This window comes from Lynx canadensis, chromosome D4 (genome assembly GCF_007474595.2).
Source record: "Lynx canadensis isolate LIC74 chromosome D4, mLynCan4.pri.v2, whole genome shotgun sequence".
In the NCBI taxonomy this organism is placed as follows: Eukaryota; Metazoa; Chordata; class Mammalia; order Carnivora; family Felidae; genus Lynx; species Lynx canadensis.
The window spans coordinates 24,388,340-24,409,330 of NC_044315.2; the positions used below are offsets into that span (position 1 = coordinate 24,388,340).

General features: G+C 42.1%; 1 protein-coding gene across 2 annotated transcripts in view; it reads right to left on the bottom strand.

The window, feature by feature from the left end:
- FRMD3 (FERM domain containing 3) overlaps positions 1-20,991 on the bottom strand; it is a 307,700-nt gene that overhangs the window by 142,036 nt on the left and 144,673 nt on the right. For both annotated transcript variants that reach the window (XM_030294382.1, XM_030294381.1), the window contains exon 2: positions 15,306-15,410. In XM_030294382.1, coding sequence (XP_030150242.1) covers positions 15,306-15,410 — 105 coding nt within the window. The remainder of the gene's footprint in view (positions 1-15,305; positions 15,411-20,991) is intronic.

Genomic DNA, 20,991 nt, shown 5'->3' on the forward strand with positions numbered 1-20,991 from the left:
ACTACATCAGCATCGTGAAGAGTTTGACAGAAAACCGTGCCTTTACCTCTGACGTATCGCACAAACTGAAAGAGCAAGTTTCTTTGCTTCTGATCAAAATTCTATCAGTTCATCTTGAGAACGCTGTTTATCTCTTTTTTTCATTTTTTTTAATTGTGGTAAAATACACATCAAATTCACCATCCTAACTATTTTCAAGGGTACAGTTCAGTGGTATTAAATACATTCATAATGGTGGGAAACCACCACCACCCACCTCTAGAGCGCTTTCATCTTGTAAAACTGAAACTCTAGTCCTAGGAAACAGTCACTCCCCAGTCCCCTCTCTCCAGGCCCCTGGAAGCACCCTGCTCCCAGGGTGTTCGTTTTTTCTTAATTTTTTTAATGTTTATTTTTGAGAGAAAGAGACAGAGAGAGACAGAAAGAGAGAGAGAGAGAGAGAGAAACAGCATGGGTTGGGGAAGGGCAGAAAGAGTGGGAGGCACAGAACCCGAAGCAGGCTCCAGGCTCTGAGCTGTCAGCACAGAACCCGATGCGGGGCTCAAACCCACGAACCGTGAGATCGTGACCTGAGCCGAAGTTGGACGATCGACCTACTGAGCCACCCAGGCGCCCCTTGGTTACCCGTTTCTAATCAGAAGTGACACTTGGCATTTACACAGTTATAAATGAACAGTGGGAAATATATTGATCGCACAAAGTTATACAGCTAGTAAGTGGCCTGAAGTGTTTTACCTCTCTCTCAGTTTGCACAACTATAATACGGGAACAGCAATAGTACCTACCTTGTAGTGTTGTTGTAAGGATTTTAGAAGTTAATAAAAAGTGAATAAACATAAGACATTTACACAGTGCCTGGCAGGTGAAAAATATCAATAAATGCTTGTTTGCGGATCCTGAGGATACTTCAGTACAGTTTAATTGAGACCACATCCCATGGAGGAGAATAATAAAAGGGGCTTCTGATGATTAAATTATTTTCTAGAAATAAATAGGGTAATTTAGAACTAAGGCAAGAAAACAAATACCTACGGAGATCAATACCTACTGCTATTGTTTCACAGAGGAGAATCACCGGTCACAAAGACTGAAGTACACTTTCTGAATTCTCCTTGCTTGGCAACCTGTGAACTCCTTAGCTCCTCTCTGCCAAACTTCAACCTGCCGCTCTTCTTCCTCTCTGCCTCCAGGGAGGACAGGTACATTTCACTTTATGTGCCCATACTAGTTAGTCAGTGGCAATCTCCCAGGGCTGCGAAGAGGGTTTCAAGGCTCAGTGAGAATGAGTGCCATGATGGATTGGCTATCTCTGCCATGGAGGGGTAGGGAATATTTAAGGTACATCTGCAAGGTATTTGCCATCCGTGCCCTGAAATAAATTTACTCGAAATGAACTGGCCTCCTCATTGTCCTACAAAATACACCCTGAAGTTTCTGATGGGTTCTGACCTTCCTTCTCCTCTTAGCCTACTCACACCCCATGCTTGCCTCTCAAACCTTGTGTATCTTGGTTTTTTTTTAATGTTTACTTTTGAGAGAGAGAGAGAGACAGAGAGAAAGAGAGAGAGAGAGAGAGAATGAGTGGGGGAGGGCAGAGACAGAGGGAGACACAGAATCCAAAGAAGGCTCCAGGCTCTGAGCTGTCAGGGTTCAGACCCATGAGCTGTGAGATCATGACCCAAGCCAAAGGAGGACGCTTAACTGACTGAGCCACCCAGGCACCCCAAACCTTGTGTGTCTTAATTACCTATGTCTACAGTGTGACCACTAAATATTCTTCCAGGACAATGATCCTTATGCAACAGTACAGTCATGGGGTGTAGAGCCCTAAGAAAAATAAGCCAGCAGTAGTCATGTGTCAAGGGATTATAGGAAATCATTTCTTCAGAAAGGGTCAATCTCTAGTATTTATTAAAATCTAAATATCTGACTGGCCTATGGCCCAGCAATTCCTTTATCCCGCAATTTGTCCATGTGAACATAGAGGAACATAACAAGGATTCTCACTGCATAATTATAATACTACAATTATAAAGTATTAGAATGTTAATGGCCATCATCAGGAAAATGGTAAGCAAATCGTAATCTGTTCATATTCCGGATTCTGCAGTGTTTTATAGGAGGTAGGTCTTTATGTGTTAACATGGTTAGATCTCTAAAGCACGCTGCAAGATGCAAACACTGAATTCAGAACTATGGCCACAGTTCCCAATTCATACACTGAAACACTCCAGGGAAAAGCAGCCATTCTAGACATCTGTCAGACACCCAGTGTGCCAACTATAAGCTCAAGGAAGTTCCCGGTTCCAACATTGGATCATGCTACATTCCTTTTGATATCATACTTTTTGAAAAGCTGGGTTTTTAGCGATTTCTGTGATAAAAAGCAAGTACCGTGCTAAAATAGGTGTGAGAGAGGCAATGAACGTGGTAATATTGGATCCGATCCCAGAGTCTGAGGAGCCATGGGGCGCCCAACAGGTACACACATCCTGTTCGTAAGTAATTGTGGTTAAGAATGAACTGAAAACACTATTTTCATGTATGTCACATTTTAAATGGCACTAAGTTGTTAGCACATAAATACTAAATTGGTTGGCTCTCGCTCTTATCAGATAGCACTGTTAGATATTCTTTTTACCAAGGGCACCATGAAATAATTACTAAAATACTGAGACAGCCATAAATCAACAATGTTTGAGAACCTCTGAACTATTGGTATCATAGAATTGATGTGTTTTCCAAGTAAAAACTACACTAAACTACCATATATTTCCAAAGAATACATAATAAGCATCTCTATGTATTTTTAAAGACCTGAAATGATACACACTAAACTGATACCAGTGAGGCTGGATAACAGGGAAGTAACAGGAATTTAGGGGTGTTGCTCAAAAGAAACCATGACTTCTGTTTTATCTGATGTTTTAACATACTTTTTACATGTATTCATACATTACATGAATAATTAAAAGTCAATTTTTTAAAAAGGAAGCTTAGCTCTACTCAGAGGTTAAAGGTGGATTCTATGTAATTTAGACTCAAGAAGAACAATTTCATCCACAACAGGCAGATGCCAGGTCCAGCTGAGCCCCCAGCATTGGTCCAGCTCAGGAGCCAGCCTGGGTTCAAATCCCAGCTTGGCCACTTCCTCTGTTTCTTCCCTTACAGCAGCATCATGAGGTTGAAGTAGGTTAATTCATTAAGAAGTTCTGAGAACAGAACTTGGAGCATAGTGAAGGCTCAGAAAACACCGGCTGTTCTCATCTTCTGTGAGTTCACCCAGAGACACTCCCAAGTTGGTGCAACGGCCCCTCTCTGGTGAGCCCACCTCGGTTACTCTCTTCCTCCCACACTCTGCCCCACCTGTCTCTTGCTCTACGTGAAGGGTAATTCTTCTACCTTTTTTCCTTCTTCCTTTTAGAGTTGGGCAATGAAGCTGAGTCTAGACCACACCAACAACTCCCGCTGTTACTATATGTACAGGTGGATCACACACCTGTGAGAAAGTAACCATGATGCTGTGTGCTTGGTAATTAGAAACAAGGCTCGGAACATTCTATCTTCCTTTCAATTGCCACTTGGGATATATGCTAGTTTTTGTTTTTGTTTTTGTTTTTTAAGTCTGTTTCCTTGCTGAAAACTGAAGTTCCCTAAGAGAGGTAGAAAGAAAAGCCTGCCAGCCAAATCTCTGAATTTGTGGCTAGTTTACAATAGTTGAAAACTTCAGTTCTTGAACTCTCCCTTAGAATAAGAATTCCAAAGACTGGGGCGCCTGGGTGGCTCAGTCGGTTGGGCGTCCGACTTCGGCTCAGGTCATGATCTCACGGTCCGTGAGTTCGAGCCCCGCATCGGGCTCTGGGCTGATGGCTCAGAGCCTGGAGCCTGCTTCTGATTCTGTGTCTCCCTTTCTCTCTGCCCCTCCCCCGTTCATGCTCTGTCTCTCTCTGTCTCAAAAATAAATAAAACGTTAAAAAAAAAATTAAAAAAAAAAAAAAAAAGAATTCCAAAGACTAAAGAGGCTAAGACCCAACTATTAATTCTACCTAAGGAGCTTAAGAAGTAAGAGCAATCGGAGGATGCGTTCCCTCAGTGTGATCTGAAGGTACCAGGAATTTATCTGCAGAGATAACACCAGGGCTCTGCTCAGAACCCCTCGATGCCATTTTCTCCTTGGTTATATAGCACCCTGACCCTTTTTAGGAAGACTGCCTTCAGGTTACTGGAATCCAATGCAGGGTGAAGAACGAGCCTCCCCACTCATCTGTTAACTGACAGGTTAAGAAGTGACAGGTATCCAAGGATAAATACCTCTGCTCCTTCACCCCTTGGTCGGGACAACCCTAAGGCACAACCTACCACTCTTCCAGAGCTCCTCTTTGGCTTTCAGCCCAAGTTACATGCCACACGACTTTGCTCAACATCACACACTTGTGGGACCTCCTTCCCTTCCCTGTCCCAATCCCTCCAATCTCCCACAAGTCTTTCTTCCTGGGAACAATGCCTAACAAAACTGGAATTTTTATCTCAGGATCCACTTCTGGGATCCAGAGGCAACACAGTTTCCCTAACTCCCTGCCCAAAACTGCCCTCCCACCATGGTATTTAAAATTCTTCCTTTGAAGGTTTTATTCCTTTTGCCTCAGGCTTGAACCCCAGTAACCTGTATATCCCCCATGAGAGGTCCCAGTTTGACAAAGGTTTCAGTCTCGACAATCCAGCCTGACCACATTTGAAGCCACCTCTTAGAACAAATTTATTTTGATTGATAGCAGCTTGATGCAAAGAAAAGTCAAAGGAAGCCTCACAAAAGGGGTGAAAAGCAGAGTGCTGAATAACCCTTCTATGTCCCCATTCCCTTCTCTGTGGTCTTGGGGGGGGGGGGACAGATTCCAGGAACCCTAAGATTCCTTCAGTTCTCACATTCCATATTCTATGAACCTGAAGGATGAGAATATTGCCAATAAATGTTATCTCTTTAATTTTGCAAGGCCAGCTGCACTTAGCCCTAAGAGATCATTTTTCTCTACCCATCATAGAAGTGGTGCTTTTCTTTTATACTTTCCAATTTTGGCTTCTTTAGGAGAAGTTGGGGGGGGAGGGAAGGTGGGTGTGAGGTGGTGATTTGTGACTAAGTAGATTGATTTTTAATTTGGTAGCTGCTAAGCCAGGGGGAAAAAAAACAGAACTCCCAAAAGTAAACAATATAACACACTTGGTTATCTTCAAATGTTGGGCTTCTGTTGAAATTGATTCACAGAATAAATTACACACCTCTCTGTTATCTTTCTCAAAACCCTTGATGCCCTAAACCAGAATAATCTATAGCCCAGAGAAATGTGTTAAATAACCAATGGGGCTTTAAATAAGAATGAATGAATCTCCCAAACAGGAGATTGTCTTTCCCCTCAGGTGTAACCAGATCCAAAATCTGACCAATTCCCATCACAGCCCTGAAAAGATGGCCTGATTCTCACATCTCACCTGGACAAAGCCCCAGAGTAACTCAGTCTCCCTGCATTATCTAGCCAATTTATGCCATTTCTAGACCCTCTGGCCTCTGCAGGGGGAAAAAGAATGCCATCTGAATGTACTCAACCTCAACAGTGTTCTGGATGGCTCAGTTAGAGCTAGCCCCTAGCTATTTAGCTACCAGTAACCAATGGTTTCCACTCCAGTTTCAGTGAAATCTACAACACAATGCCAACAACAGCAAAAATGTCTATAGACCAGGCACACTCACGAGTTGTTGTCCTTCTGGAAATCAACCTACGCAAGAAAACCTTCACTGCTTCAGTGTAATGTATTTCTTCAACCATAACTGCTCTTGCATTCTGGGTTCTCAGGGATGAGCAAAATAGAAGTAACAGCTGGGAGAAGAAACACCATGGGAAACAGAGGTGGAAACAGCAAGCCTAAGAAAGCACCAGCACCATTTTCTTTTCATAAAGGACTAGACAGCATAAATATTTTAGGTTTTGTGGCCCATATGGTCTGTCAGGACTACTCAACTCTGTCATCAGAACACAAAAGCAGCCATAAACAATACATAAATGAATAGAAATAGCTGTGTCCCCATAAAAATTTACTAAACAAATGGGGGCCATCCTGACCCTTGTGTGCCAAGCCCTGCTCTACATCCAAGAAATCCTTAATGTATACTTCAAGGAAAAAACAGTAGTACTCTGAAAATGCAACAGAGGTTGCAAAAATATCAACTGTTTAACATTAACACAAACTGCTGTTTATTTTAAAGTACACTAAGACACCAAAATGCAATTATAGAAGAAACGATGGGATTCCTTCAAGCAGTGGAATTCGTCACCATGTAACACTTGCTGTCTAGCCATAGATACTTCACATCGTCATCACACTGTTCTAAGGTCAAAGATCTTCTAGCTGCCAGAGGCGCCTGGGTGGCTCAGTCGGGGTGGCTCAGTCGGTTGAGTGTCTGACTTCAGCTAAGGTCATGATCTCACACTCCGCAAGTTCAAGCCCCGCGTCAGGCTCTGTGCTGACAGCTCAGAGCCTGGAGCCCACTTCAGATTCTGTGTCTCCCCCTCTTTCTGCCCCTCCTCTGCTCATGCTGTCTCTCTCTGTCTCAAAAATAAATAAAAACTTAAAAAGAAAAAGGAGAGGGGCACCTGGGTGGCCAAGTTGAGTGTCTGACTTCAGCTCAGGCCATAATCTCGTGGGTCAGGAGTTCGAGCCCCACTTAGGGTCAGGAGTTCGAGCCCCACTTAGGGCTTGCTGCTGTCAGTGCAGAGCCTGCTACAGATCCTCTGTCTCCCTCTCTTTCTGCCCACCCCCACTCATGCTCTCTCTCTCAAAAAATAAAATTTAAAAAAAAAATCTTCTAGCTGCCAAACACACGAAGCTTTCAAACTCTTTAAAGCATATAGTAAAAGATCTGTTACATGTTGGTAACATGGACTAATGCACTAAATAACAGCCCTGTGGCCATAGGTACCATTAGTGTCCCATTTTATAAAGAAATTGAGGCATAGGTTAAAGAGGCTGCTTAAAGTCATACAATCAGCAAAAGGCAGAGTCAGGACTTAACCTGGCCTTCCTGGTATAAAAGCTCTTAGATCTTGAGCAATAATGTCCCCCCTACTCCTTCCTTCTTGATGTTTAACACTGGAGCCCGTTCTCCTTATATTAACTCGACCAGCTACCCTTGTTTCCAGAAGGTCTCCCTCTCCTCATTCTATTATTTCTGCTCTAAATGTTCCTGGTTGGTCTCCTCTACTGGCTTCTCCTTCTGGACATCCTTTTTTTTTTTTTTTTTAAATGGATGTTCTTTAGCCTTCAGATTCTCCTCTTATTCTCTAGTCTTTTCCCTCAGCTCTGCAGTCTCTCCTCAGGGTTTTGAGGTAATGAAAACCTCACGTGCTCCAAAATCTCCATCTGTGGCCTAAACCTCTTCATTAAGCTTCAGATCCAGGTTCACAACTATAGACTGAACAACTCTACCTCATCATCTCACAGTATCCCAAACTCAACATGTCCAAAACTTACCACTTCTTCCCCAAACCCCCTTCATACAGTTTATTTCATAAGTGACTCTACCTGTACTTGGAACTCAAAAGGGCTCTGTAAGAAACTCAAACACCCAGATGGACAGGCTATGTGGAGAAGCCCAAAACCACATGCAGAGGGAGGGGGCCCTCAAGCCCCACCTTCCAGCCACCGCCATCAAGGTTCCAGGCATATGAATGAAAGGACCTTGGGCCCCCTGCCCTTCAGAATAGTCCAGCCACTAGCTGAATACCACTGACTGAGCCCAGTCAACACCATGTGGAACAGAAGAAACATCTAGTTGAGCTCTGCTCAAATTTCTGACCCCCCAAATCCTGGCATATAAAATTGTGTTTCTTTAAGCCCCTGAGTGTTTGAGGAGACTTGTTACACAGTAGTGGAGAACTAGAACTCTTACTCCTTGTTGTAGACTGAATGTTTGTCCTCCCCACCCCCACCAAATTCACACATTGAAGCTCTAATCACCAATGAGATAGTATTTGGAAGCAGTAACTTTGAAGGTAATAAGGTTTAGAAGAAGTCATGAGGGTAGAACCACATGAAGGGATTAGTGTCCTTATAAGATTAGGAAGATAGACCAGAACACCTGCATGCTCTCCCACCCCCCACCCAAGTGTGCACACAGGCAAAAGGCAGCACTCTGCAAGCCAGGAAGACAGTTCTCACCGGGAACCAAATCTGTTGGCATCTTGAACTTGGACTTCCAGCCTCCAGAACTGTGAGAACTAATTGCCCTGCATAAACAGGTGTTTTCTTCTCGCAGCCCAAACTAAGGCACTCCTCATTATTCCTTTCCGTGGACAGAACACAATTACAGTTCAACCTTTAAATGACATTTTCTTGAGCATACATGAAGAAATAAACATCTGCTCAACTCGTCATTTCCTAACCTATACTGCTTTTATTTCTCCAAGTTATACATCATAGTTACATTCTAGTCTTCTTCTCAGCTTGACTTAAAAATGTTCTCTAGAGGGGCGCCTGGGTGGCACAGTCGGTTAAGCGTCCGACTTCAGCCAGGTCACGATCTCGCGGTCCGGGAGTTCGAGCCCCACGTCAGGCTCTGGGCTGATGGCTCAGAGCCTGGAGCCTGTTTCTGATTCTGTGTCTCCCTCTCTCTCTGCCCCTCCCCCGTTCATGCTCTGTCTCTCTCTGTCCCAAAAATAAATAAACGTTGAAAAAAAAATTAAAAAAAAAAATGTTCTCTAGAGCTATTTGAAACTTCCAAACCTGCTGGTTTCCCGTCAGCTCTGATGTTCTTGCCTTCTGGAAGTCCAGTGAGAGCTTCTCTAATGGAAGGAACTTAAACCTCATCAACCTAATTGATTTGTGCCCTCTTCTGAACCAAGCCCAGGAGGTTCCCACCACCAAGAAGGAAGACTGAGTCACCTTGGATATCCTCCTGGTTTTTCCCAACTCACATAAGAATAAAATGGCATTTTTCACCACACTTATTCCTGTGTCTGCCAACTGGCCCAGACAAGATAACCAGTTCGTGTGCTTGCTCCTCCCTCTACTAAAATTATGACATCCCAGTTACCTAAATGACTTACAGATTGCAACCTGTCTTTATCAGGCATCCTCATCCCTTCCTAGGAGAGGACATCCAGTGTAGACAGTGTCTATTATGAGCAATCATTTTAGTTAAACACCAAGTTCTGCTTTCTGCTGGAGGAATATGACAATTTCCCCAAATCTGTCAAGTTAATACCTTGGGCCACAATTGAAACACTACACAAAATATCCAGTTTTCTTTTTTTTTTTTTTTTTTAATGTTTATTTATCTTTGAGACAGAGCATGAACAGGGGAGGGTCAGAGAGAGAGGGAGACACAGAATCTGAAACAGGCTCCGGGCTCCAAGCTGTCAGCACAGAGCCCAATGCGGGGCTCGAACCCACGGACCACAAGATCATGACCTGGGCTGAAGTCGGACGCTCAACCAACTGAGCCACCCAGGCGCCCCACCCCTGAGACTTTAAAACAAAAGCGGACAAATTCATGACCAGTGACCTAAAGCAGCAGTACAAACCTTCTCCAGCGCAGGGCTGCCCTAAATCTTAGGTACCACTCTTGATCCTAGTTACAAGCATCTGTGGGACAATATCCCCAAGAGCAGAAGCAGCCTTTCAAAGGCAGGAGCAGCTGGTGGGACATAATGCTGTCTGGCTTCCTGGCACCATCCCCAGAGTGAAACCTAAATCATTGGGATTTTTTTTTTTTATTCTATTCTAGATCCTCCCCAAAGGTGCCTCTAGAAAAAGCAAACTGCCCTAACGTAGAAAAGGTCTTTTCTAATTATTAATAAAACTCATTGATAGGTTCACTAGTTCTTTCTGGCTACCAACATAAAAACGCCAGGGCTCTAATTATATCTGCATAAAGAAGGCATGTCTTTCGATTTATGATATCCCAGGTCATCCAATCAGAAAGTATATCTGGTGGCCATATGACCTACAATGCCCAAACACAGAATGGTGGAGGAGATTGTCCCAAAGGTGTCAATTTCTAAAGTGAATTTGTGGTCTTTGAGGATGAATCGGAATGGCCCTGAAGTTAGAACAGTCAATGATACTGATGCAGGTGGGTTTAAACAGATGCTTAGATATAGGGAAGTTAAAATCAAAGCACTGGGCCCAATCTGCCTGCAGACCGTAAAACCAACACTACAACCTAGTCCTGGAAGGGTCCTCCTCTGAATGGGTTGGTGGGGGAGGGGGTACTTCCTCAGTTCTAAAACACTGGGGGTGACTTCCCCCCAGCTGGGTTTGGGAAAGGGGAAACGGCAGAAGGGAAATCTAGGACAATGGACATCCCAAACCATAGCCATAGAAAAACAGAGTTATGAAATCCAACTATTTCAAAACTTCAGCTTGCCAAAGAGAAGTTACCCTAACACCTGAGAAGCAGTGGAAAGAATAAGTTACATTGAAGAAAAAAATGCCTGGACTTAAGCCAAGTACTACTTTTTCCTTCTAGAATTCTTCCTTCTCAGACTTCTAAACTTCTAAACCCAGCTTTCTCCATCAGTAAAATGAAAGGAGTAATCACGTAACTTTTCCCTAATCTCAGGCAACTAAGATTATAGGAGTTCTTGAGAAGAACAATATGGTGGAAAGTGGAGGGGATTTTTACCAACTCGTATTCAATCTACCCCTCCCTACATCAAATTTTTAAAATAATGGAAATTCTGAGCCCTTGTCATTAAAATAGCAAAAGATAGTCATCATTTACTGACTCAGTCCTCATCACTCTCAGAGCATATGGGGCATGAGACATCTTGTCAAACATATGGTGTTCCAAATGTAATAGTGCTAAATATTTAATATTCCACAATGGTTTACTGTAAATCAAGTTGTGAAGAGTTGTAGGCAAACCACCAACTCCCATAGCAAAGGTAAGTTCCACTTCAGCTTTTCTAAGTAACTTGATTTTCTGTGTTGACCAGCTTTCTATCCAAATAATTCACTGGTTTTTATTTTCCGCTGAGGAAAAAGTACACGACCTGATAAAACCACCAATGCTGGTCAATTAATCTCTGCTTAAAACTCCCATATCAGCAGGTCTTTGTGCCTCTGAGCCCATTTTTCTAATTATCCAAGTCTCATTTTCCCCCTTCTCTCCCCAAAGATCATAATAATGGCCATCCTGCCTTTAAAAGAAGTTTTTGACATATATAGTTCTTAGACTTGTTAATCGTGGTTGTATTTCCTCTTACAACCTCATACAAGTGCCTCACTTAGACCTAGCCAAAGAATAATTATAAAAATCACAATAAAAATAACACACCATGTACTCAGTATCTACCATTTGTTAAACATCTGCATGCTTTATCTCTAATTCCCGTATCAACCCTACATGTAGGTATTGTTATCTGTTTTAACAATCAGGTAGGGACTCAAAGCCTCAATAACTTGGTCAAGATCACACAGCTGACTGACCAGCAGAGGTGGGATTTAATTCACATCTTTCTGAGTACAAAGTCCATCCAGTTCTGTGCTGCAACTACTTTGCAACCCAAGTGGAAGCTAGACTCACACTGAATCTTCAGAATCAAAAGGCTCTAACAGTCGTATGGTGCATAGGGAGAAAAACTATTGAAGCAGCCCTCTAAGCAAATTTAGTGGATATATCAGATAAGACTATTTTGTTTTGAGTGTGGCCCACATTTTTTCCGCTAATATACTACCCAAATCTAGACACTAAAGATTAAGCTAAACCAAGCCAAAATATAAAGAACAATGAAACACATCAACCTAACCACTTTTTTTTAACTTAAAAAAACAATTGTACACATGAAAAAAGGTACAAGAGTAGTATAACCATGTTCTTCCCCTAATGTTAACATCTTATATAACCATAGTACAATTATCAACATGAAGAAACTAAGATGAACACAATGCTATTAACTGAACTACAGACTTCATCTGGAGTTCACCAGTTTTCCCACAGCTGGACTTTGCTGAGAATCCCACATTGCCTTAGTTGACGTGTCTCTCTTAGATTAGAGAGTTCCCCAGTCTTTCCTGGTCTTTCATGGCCTCAATGCTTGTGAAGAATATAGGTAAATTGTTTTGAAGAATGTCTCTCTCACTTCAGTTTTTCCTAGGTTTCCTAAAGATTTGAACAAAGTTATGCATTACTGGGAAGAATACTACAGAAACAATGTGCCCTTCTCAGTGCAGGATAATCAAGGTGTCGATGATGTTGGTAGGTCCTCTTACTGGTGATGTTAACCTTGATGGCCTCATTAAAGTCGTGCCTGCCAGGTTTCTCCACTATAAAGTTAGGCTTTTCCCCTTTGCAATTAAAAAATATCTTGGGGGAAGGGCACTTAGAGACTATACAAATATCTTGTTTCTTCTCAAACTTCTGCCCACTAATTTTAGCTTTCATCAATGAATCTTGCCCACAACCATCATGGTGATGTTGTAACAGTAGTTTTCTATTTCTCTCATTCCTTCTACATTTATTAATTGGAATTCTTCTGTAAGGAAGAGCTACTTCTTTTCCCCCATTATTTATTCAATTATTTATACCATTAAGACTCATGGATATTTTATTTAATGGATTATAATCCAATACTATCATTATTTATTTTGCACTCTGATTTTCCAGTTTGGGTCACTGGCAGTTCTTTCAGGTTCACTCTGTGCCTTTCTAGTGACCTTTTATTTATTTTTTTTTTTGCAGTTCCTTACTTCCAGGCACCACAACATGCTCCAGGCTCATCTTGTGATTTCCCTGCCTCAGCCCTAGAATCAGCCATTTCTTCAAGGAGTCCTTGTTCCTTTTATTAGAAAGTGATGTTTAGAAACCAAGATCTAGAGGATAAGTGTGCTCATTGCTAATATGGGGTCATTGCCTCTAGGACATCTCAGAAAACAGAACTTGGAAATATATACATATGCATACTATCCCACATGCCCATCTATGTTTCTGTATTTTTTTAAACTATGAGTTCATACAAACATCTGATTCCAATTCTAAAGACTTCTCTTATTAGGTTATCTAATATCTTCCCAATGAATCAAGAGAAATGAAAACAGCTTATGCACTTAAGTGGTTTCCAGATATTATTTAGGCCAAGGGTCAGCAAACTATGGCAAATTGCCTATTTATAAAATACTTTTATTGGAAAAAAGTTTTAGAAGAACACAGTTACATCCATTAATTTAGGTATTGTCTATGGCTGCTTTCCACTAGAATAAAATAATTGAAAAATTATGACAGAGGTTGTATGGGTCACAAAAGTGAAAATATTTTCTATTTGGTCCTTTACAGAAAAAGTTTACAAATCCCTGGTCTACGCTATGTTTCAATTTTGCACTTGGAAGAGGAGTGGAAAGAATGTGGGTTCAAATACCATCCTTCCACCATTAATTACTAGTCATGTAGCCTTAGGCAAGCCACTGACCCTCTCTGCACCTCAGTTTTCCCCTTCCTTATAATGTTGTGGAGAAGACTAGAGACTTGCTCAACTAATGGCTGCTAGAATTACTTCTGCAGGGCAGGTTTCTAGAGTTGATAGAATTTTACACAAAAATAATCTATATTCAGTGGTGATTAGATGGCTAATATAATCCACAGAGTCTACTTGACCTGCAGGGATTAGGGTTTGAACCATAAACCTAAACTCAACACTCACTCCATCACTTACTAGCTATAGGACCTTGGGCAAGCCACAATATCTTTGAATCTGTTTCTCTCTCCATAAAAGGTTAATATCTTCATAAGCCACAAGAAGCTATGTCTATGAATATCTTTATGCCATAGTCCCCAATACCAGTCTGAAGACCAAAGCTGGGATGGCTACATCAAATGTAGAATCAGGATGTGTTAAAATATATGTTCCTGGTCCCAGCCTCAGGTATTCTGATTCAGGAGGTCTAGAATAGGGTCCATACTAAGTATTGTTAGTAAGCCCCTAAGGTGATCTTGTTACAGAGCCAGGTCTGGGAACCACTGCTAACAGTAGGAAATGCCATATGAATCCCCTCCGTGACCTCATGTCAGCGCTCCGTCCTCACCAGTATCCTGCTACCTTCCTCTCAGGTAAATGGCCCGTTAAAGAGTTCCTGCAAGTGCTACAGGAAAGCAAAATCTCTTTCTGAGCCACTGCATTGTATGTGTTTACAGAAGATTAGGTCCTACTGGAAATGATTCCCCATGTTTCAGAACAAAATCTAATCTATTCCTTAGACAGCCTCTTCCTTTACAAAAATACACTCTATAAGCCTCTCCTCATTGTGTTGGGTCAGTAAATATGAAACGAAGACTGTGGGGAGGGAACAAGGTAGAGAAAGATGACCAGGGACACCAATAGGAGGAGAGTAAATTAAAGAAGGCAAATAGGACCTGTTCCCCCATCCCAGACCACCACCCAGCTGACCCCTGCTTGGCAGTGGGGGATAAAAAGCAGATATCAGAGCAGGTACAGGGCCTTATAATCCATAGCTGGGGCCCACAGCAGGGTTGCAGGAATGGGAAACCCCAAGTGGTGGCCCAGGATGGAGATTCCTGAGACCTTTTGGATGTGAAGGACAGATATCACTGAATCCAACGTATGTCATAAATATATATGGGCTGGTGCAGGACCCAGCTCAAAAGGCCAGACTCCCCTACTTTCTCTTACAAAATCAACAGATACCAAGAAGGATAGGCATATCCAGGAACAAAGATACAATGGGGGTTGTCAAACTTAGTGGTATTCAAAGAGCAGCTTTCAAAGTATCTTAACCCTTTCATCTGCCAAAAGCCTTTTTAAAAATTGAAACAAAATTCACATAACATAAAATTGACCATTTTAGTACATTCACAATGTCGTGTAAACACCACCTATATCAAGTTCCAAACATTTTCATCACCCCAAAAGAAAACTTTGTACCCATTAAGCAGTCACTCTCCTGTTCCCCTCTCTATCAATAGCTTTTTACAGTGAGAAGTAGATTTTCTCCACAATAAGATTTTATCTCATCACTGTCTGAACCCAATGTTTGTCAAACCTTCTCAAAGACACAGGAACTGGGTGGGAATAGCTTTCTGGAAAAGTCTAAGGTAAGTTTTCCTTTCTCCTGTCCTACCCAGTCCAGTGGGAATAGTGCCAAACTCTTCCACTCACACACACACACCAGGCTTGTCAGTCTTATGTGGTCAATAACCATGAGAACAAGTATACATCATGACTTCTCTGAGAGGAACCTCTTCGCTCACCCACAGCCTGAATCACTCCCCAAAATGGGTTCAGACAGAGGTTGGCTCTTACCCGCTGCTTCTCTGGGTCCACATAACGAATGCCAAAATAGTCCTTCTCCAGCAAGCTGTAGTAATTGCAGATGTGGTCAATAAGAAACTGCCCTTTGGTCTCCCTCTGCAAAAGAAGCACATTTAAGTTTCAACTAGAGCTCACCTTGTACATTCATGTCTAAAATGTGCCTCATTCACACCATAGGTCTGTCCTTAGAGACTGGATTAACTCACTCCAGTCCCTGGAGTAGGGATTCCCAAACTTCTTTAACTACAATCCACAGCCTTTTTAAGGCTGTGAATGATTAAACACACACACACACACACACACACACACACACACACACACACACAAAACCAAAGGAACACTAAAAAGAGAGCCAAAGAGACACAAAACAATACCCTGCATCAATGAAATGTATATGTTCTATTTTATTCTTTTATAGGCCATTTGATTTTTCTAAAGCTATTTATGACTCAGAACACTGCTTTAACAACTCAGTACCTAGTGGAGACCCAGAGTTCACAAACCCACACACAATGCACCTGAACGTTTTCTGTAATTGCTCTGTAGGTAGTCACTCATCCAGGCCTTAAAATGATCCTATGAGGAAGGTCCTCATATTATGTCTTAAGAAACAGAGGTAGTGAGAGGCTCAGCAGCTTTCCCAGAGTCCCACAACCCATACAGAGGAAGGTAGGAATTGCCCCAGGCCACCTGGTTATAGAATCTGGGCTCCCACAACACCAATTTGTCTCCCTGGAACACTAGTGAATATACTGCAACTCTGCTAGAAGGCACAGTCTGGATGGTGCAGGACTACAGTGAACTGTATCAGATGGAACACCCTCCCTCCTACTAGGAAAGGTGGGAAACCTGCTGCTTCAGGCCTCAAAGCCAACGCATCACATCCATAAGGAAAGGAAAGGCACTGTGGGAGATGGCGGGGGAGGGGAGAGGGCAGACTGGGATTCCAAGTGACCCAAGGGACCTTGGGCAACCTTTGCAGCTGTTTCACATGGGCAAAATGAGTTGGTTAGATTATTTTTCCTTCTAAAATTCTAGAAGTGAGAGCTTTGTCAGCCAAATCTGATTAAGATGAATACCATTACCACAAAACCCTGTTAATAGCAAAGACTCTTCTAAGCCCTCATCAGGATATTTGATAAGATTAATTTCTGCTTCAATCAAAGTCGCTGACAGACCCATGGAATATTTTAGGGGTGGAATGTGAACTATAAAAATAAATGAAGAAATTAGAGATATTAAGTGAGCTACTCTTCTAAGCTACTAAAAATGATTTTGGAAGATCAGATTGATCTGTTACACGATTATCTTTTCATTAGAAACTACCATCATCAGTTCAGGAAGTTGATGAAAAAGCCACTCACTGATCTGGGATGAGCTGCATTGAATAAAGGACTGCGGCATATACGTACATAATATGATATGAAGCCCCAATTCTCCTGAAATTACCTTCAGTTTAATTTTGAATAAACTCTGAGCCTTTACTTCCTTTAGAAGAGGAAACCATCTGATGTAGCTCAAAGAGGGACAAAGCATCAAAATGGAATTTGTTTTTAGATTTCTCCAATTGTGTTTAACCCAGGAGGTTCAAATGACTATACATGATGGCTAAACCTGATGACTGCTGAGTCTAATGCCCAGAACATAATCGATGGATTTAGTTCCTTTTACAGATTTACTCTGTAATGCATCCATAGTTAAGAGGCTGCTGAAGAATCAAATCACTGAACACAACATGAGTCTATCATTTTATGATGGGATTGCTAAGCTCTCTGCATTCAGATTTGCTACGGTGGACTGCCCCCACCATATGTGAGACACACACGATATGTGGGTCAAAGCAATGCTTTGAAATGATGTGGGATTAAGCAGAATTTGATTGGGCCTGGCAGCTAGCATTTTGCCCTGAAGATGTACTCAAAAGTGCAACAGAGATTTTTTTTTAGATGACTGAACACATCAACCAATACATACTCTCATACTACGTAAGACCCTTGAGAAAAGGAAATGCCATTGTAGACTATGTGTTGACTGAAATACACAAATGTGGCTGAAACAGAAATCAAGATCTTCCACAAAAGCAGGGGAGGCCAGTTTCCACGCTTCCAGGCCACCAGGCCCCTGTCCCTGGGAGCACTGCCCACAGACCAGCAATCCTGCAGAGCAGTGGCCTCAGCATCACCTGGGAGGGAGCTAGTTGGAACCACAATCTCAAGCACAGCTCCAGACCAACTGAAGCAAACATGCATTTTAGCAAGATCCCCTGGTTATTCACATGTTCATTCAAGTTTGAGAAGAACTGGTCCAGGGGAATTTCCCCCATGTGTGAGAAGTGCAAAAATTGTACCTGTCTCCAGACGTCACCAGAAAACAAACCCCAGTTTCCCCTTGAGAATGGTCTACTCCTCAAGTCACAAAAATGAAAGTGTTTGCCATTCTTAAGAACAAACACTGCCTCTGCATCTGCAGGCTACAAGCCAACCTCGTCATCTTGAGATGCTCTGTGTCGCTGCCTCTTGCCAAGAAAGCCAGCTTACAGCCTCATGTTCTGCTCTGCTCTGCCTGGAAATCTGGACAGTGTTCTTAAGGCATTTAACTTCCTCTTATTATCATTTCTGTGCATGAAGCCCAGTTCTCACACTAAATAAAAGACCACCCGGCCCAGTACCAAGGGTCAGAGGAGCCTATTCAGGGTCAGCTGTGTGAGCGGGTCCAGCTGCCAGTTCCACACACCTCACAGCAAGGAAGGGCCTTGGGGTGAACACTGGTTCTGTTCCCAGCCCCAACTTCTGGAATTCTCTGGAATTGATTCTCTGGAATCCATTTGCTTCCTCCTGAGCTTCCTGGACATATAAGCCACTGTTCACCACCCTGACTTGCTGCCTAAGCCAGTGCCTGGCACACTGGAGGTTATCGAATGACTAAATGAGGCATTGCTTTTTCTCATGGAAAACCTGGGGTCTAGGAACTAACGGTGGGCCTCGGGAAGACACTAAAGTCCCCGCACTGGAGATTCCACAAACAGCAAAATTAGCCAACTCTCCCCAAAATTCTTCAAGGTCTATGTGGAGAAGTGATTGTCAAGAATTTCAAGTAGAAGGACTTCCTTTTAATGTCAAAATTTTTATTCTCCCACAAGATAGCAGCTGTACGTTCAATATCAACTAAATGGGGGGGGGAATCAAACAGCTAATATAAATTCTTTAGAACTATTACCTAATTGTGTTTTATCACAACAGGACAGAAGAAAAACATCAGGACATGTCAGTGTGTGATCCGTGCTTTAAGAAAGTGCCTTAAGTACAGACTTTGGATGTTGTCTCTAAATGAGGTTATACAGTCTCAGAAATGCACTAACAGCATTGGGGAAAAAAAAGAATGTATTCATCACACACATTTAAACTTATGTCCCAATCCTGGTCCTCACCACCTGCAGTACATGGTGAATTGATTTACATATACTGTACTTAAAATATCATGAATATAATTATAATTTTTTTTCCGTTGTCATTTTTTTTAATGTGTTAAAAATCTAAACCAGGGCCCCTGAGTGGCTCAGTCGGTTGAGTGTCTGACTTCGGCTCAGGTCATGATCTCGCAGTCTGTGAGTTTGAGCCCCACATCGGGCTCTGTGCTGACAGCTCAGAGCCTGGAACCTGCTTCAGATTCTGTGTCTCCCTCTCTCTCTGCCCCTCCCCCGCTCATGCTCTGTCTCTCTCTCTCTCTCTCTCTCTCTCTGTCAAAAATAAACATTAATTTTTTTTTTAATCTAAACCAATGCTAGTCAAGATATGGTCTATGGATCGTGTAAGATTGTAAACTCTTTGTTACTGGTTCTGCATGAAATAAATGCAGAAATTAAGAGTACTTTATTTTCATTGCGTGTGTGTGTGTTTTAATGTTTATTTTTGAGAGAGAGAGAGACAGCGCAAGTGGAGGAGGAGCAGAGAGAGAGGGAGACACAAAATCTGAAGCAGGCTCCAGGCTCTGAACTGTCAGCACAGAGCCCAATGTGGGGCTTGAACTCATGAACCATGAGATCATGACCCGAGCCAAAGTTGGACGCTCAACCAACTGAGCCACCCGGGCGACCCTCATTGTGTGTGTTTTCGGGTTTGTTTGTTTTAACAAGCATTAGTCCAAAACAGATTGAAGGAACAAAATCTAGTACTGGTCTCACCACAGAGTTTGAGATGCTCAGATCTAAACTGCCACCAGGTTCTGGGTTCTGTTTGGGCTTTCTTTACTCCAGGAGCCTCAATGTGTAAAGAAAGGGGTCTGGGTCCTCTCTCCACCTCCTCTGCCCATTTTGTGACAATTCTTGGAGTGTGTATTGATCCCTGAATTTTTTGCAATAATATCACATTCACTCAGGACCCTCTCCCATAGCCTGAAAAGGAACCTAATTTTTGTAATCCCAAACTAATCTACTTTTCAAAAAACCCATCTCTCCTCCCCACCCCAAAGTATGTACTGGAAGGAAAGAACAGGCCACTATGTTAGAGTCTGTTTCCACCACTTACCAACTGGCTGACCTTAAGCAAATCATGAAATCTGAGACTTCGTTTCTTCTTGTGTAAAAGAGAAATAATGGTAACTTTCAGAGTAATCCATTGGGGTGGATTTGAGACTCATTTATGTATTTGTTAAATATCCATTATGCAAGACACTGGGACAGGGATTAGAGATCGTGAACAAAACAATTTATAATTTCATGGATCTTAAGATCTGGTTTGTAAGATGTGAAAGCAGTTTGCAAACTGCAAAGCACTATACCCCGGTAAGAGGTCATTACCAGAAATATTAAGAATTATCTGAATCTTAAATCTTTGTATCCGATTTCATAGATCCTTTTAGATACAAAGAAAGTGAGAGTAATAGTATTTGCCTCCCAGCATTGGCCTCTTGGCAAAGAAAAAGTGAACAAAGAGACAAAGAACCCAGTTCTGTTGCTTAATTCCTTTTGCAACTAATTGAACTCAATTTTGTTGCTTAACTCCTCTTGCAACTAATTGCTGATGGTGCATTTACTTCGACTCCCTAGTTCCACTGAAGCGAAAACAAAATATTTGTGCTTGAAGAAGAGCAAGAGAACTCAATTGGCTTAAATCAGCCATGGCTTGCCTTCAGTGAAAAAGCATGGCATATTTCAATCCCTAATTCCTAAAACTCCAAAGCAAGACATTTTTGCTACCGTTTAGACAATGGTTACATGAGGAGAAGAGTACCAGTCCAAAACTACCCAATGTATTGCTACAAATCAAGGTGTAGAGTTAGAACAGCTACCTTTAGGGATGAAATAAATATCATGATAATTAACTATTCCTTGAACATTTATCATACACCAAGAACTATGTTACTTACTTTGCACTTAATATCCTGACAACCCACTGAGGCAACTAATATTCTCCCCATGTTACAGATTTTTAAAAATTGATTCAGAAACATTGTTTGTAAGGATGTCAAACCCTGATCCAACACCTATGCCCAAGATATTGGAGGAACTCAATTCACCTATCTGCTGCCATTCTCTAAGCAGACACAGAAGAAACAATACAAGAATTTAGGGGCAGTCAGTATCAAGTACCCTGATTCCTTGAATTGAGACATTGGCAGAAAAGGGCACTGGATTATCCACCACTACACCAGGCCTGGACAGTTTTATAAAATACAAACC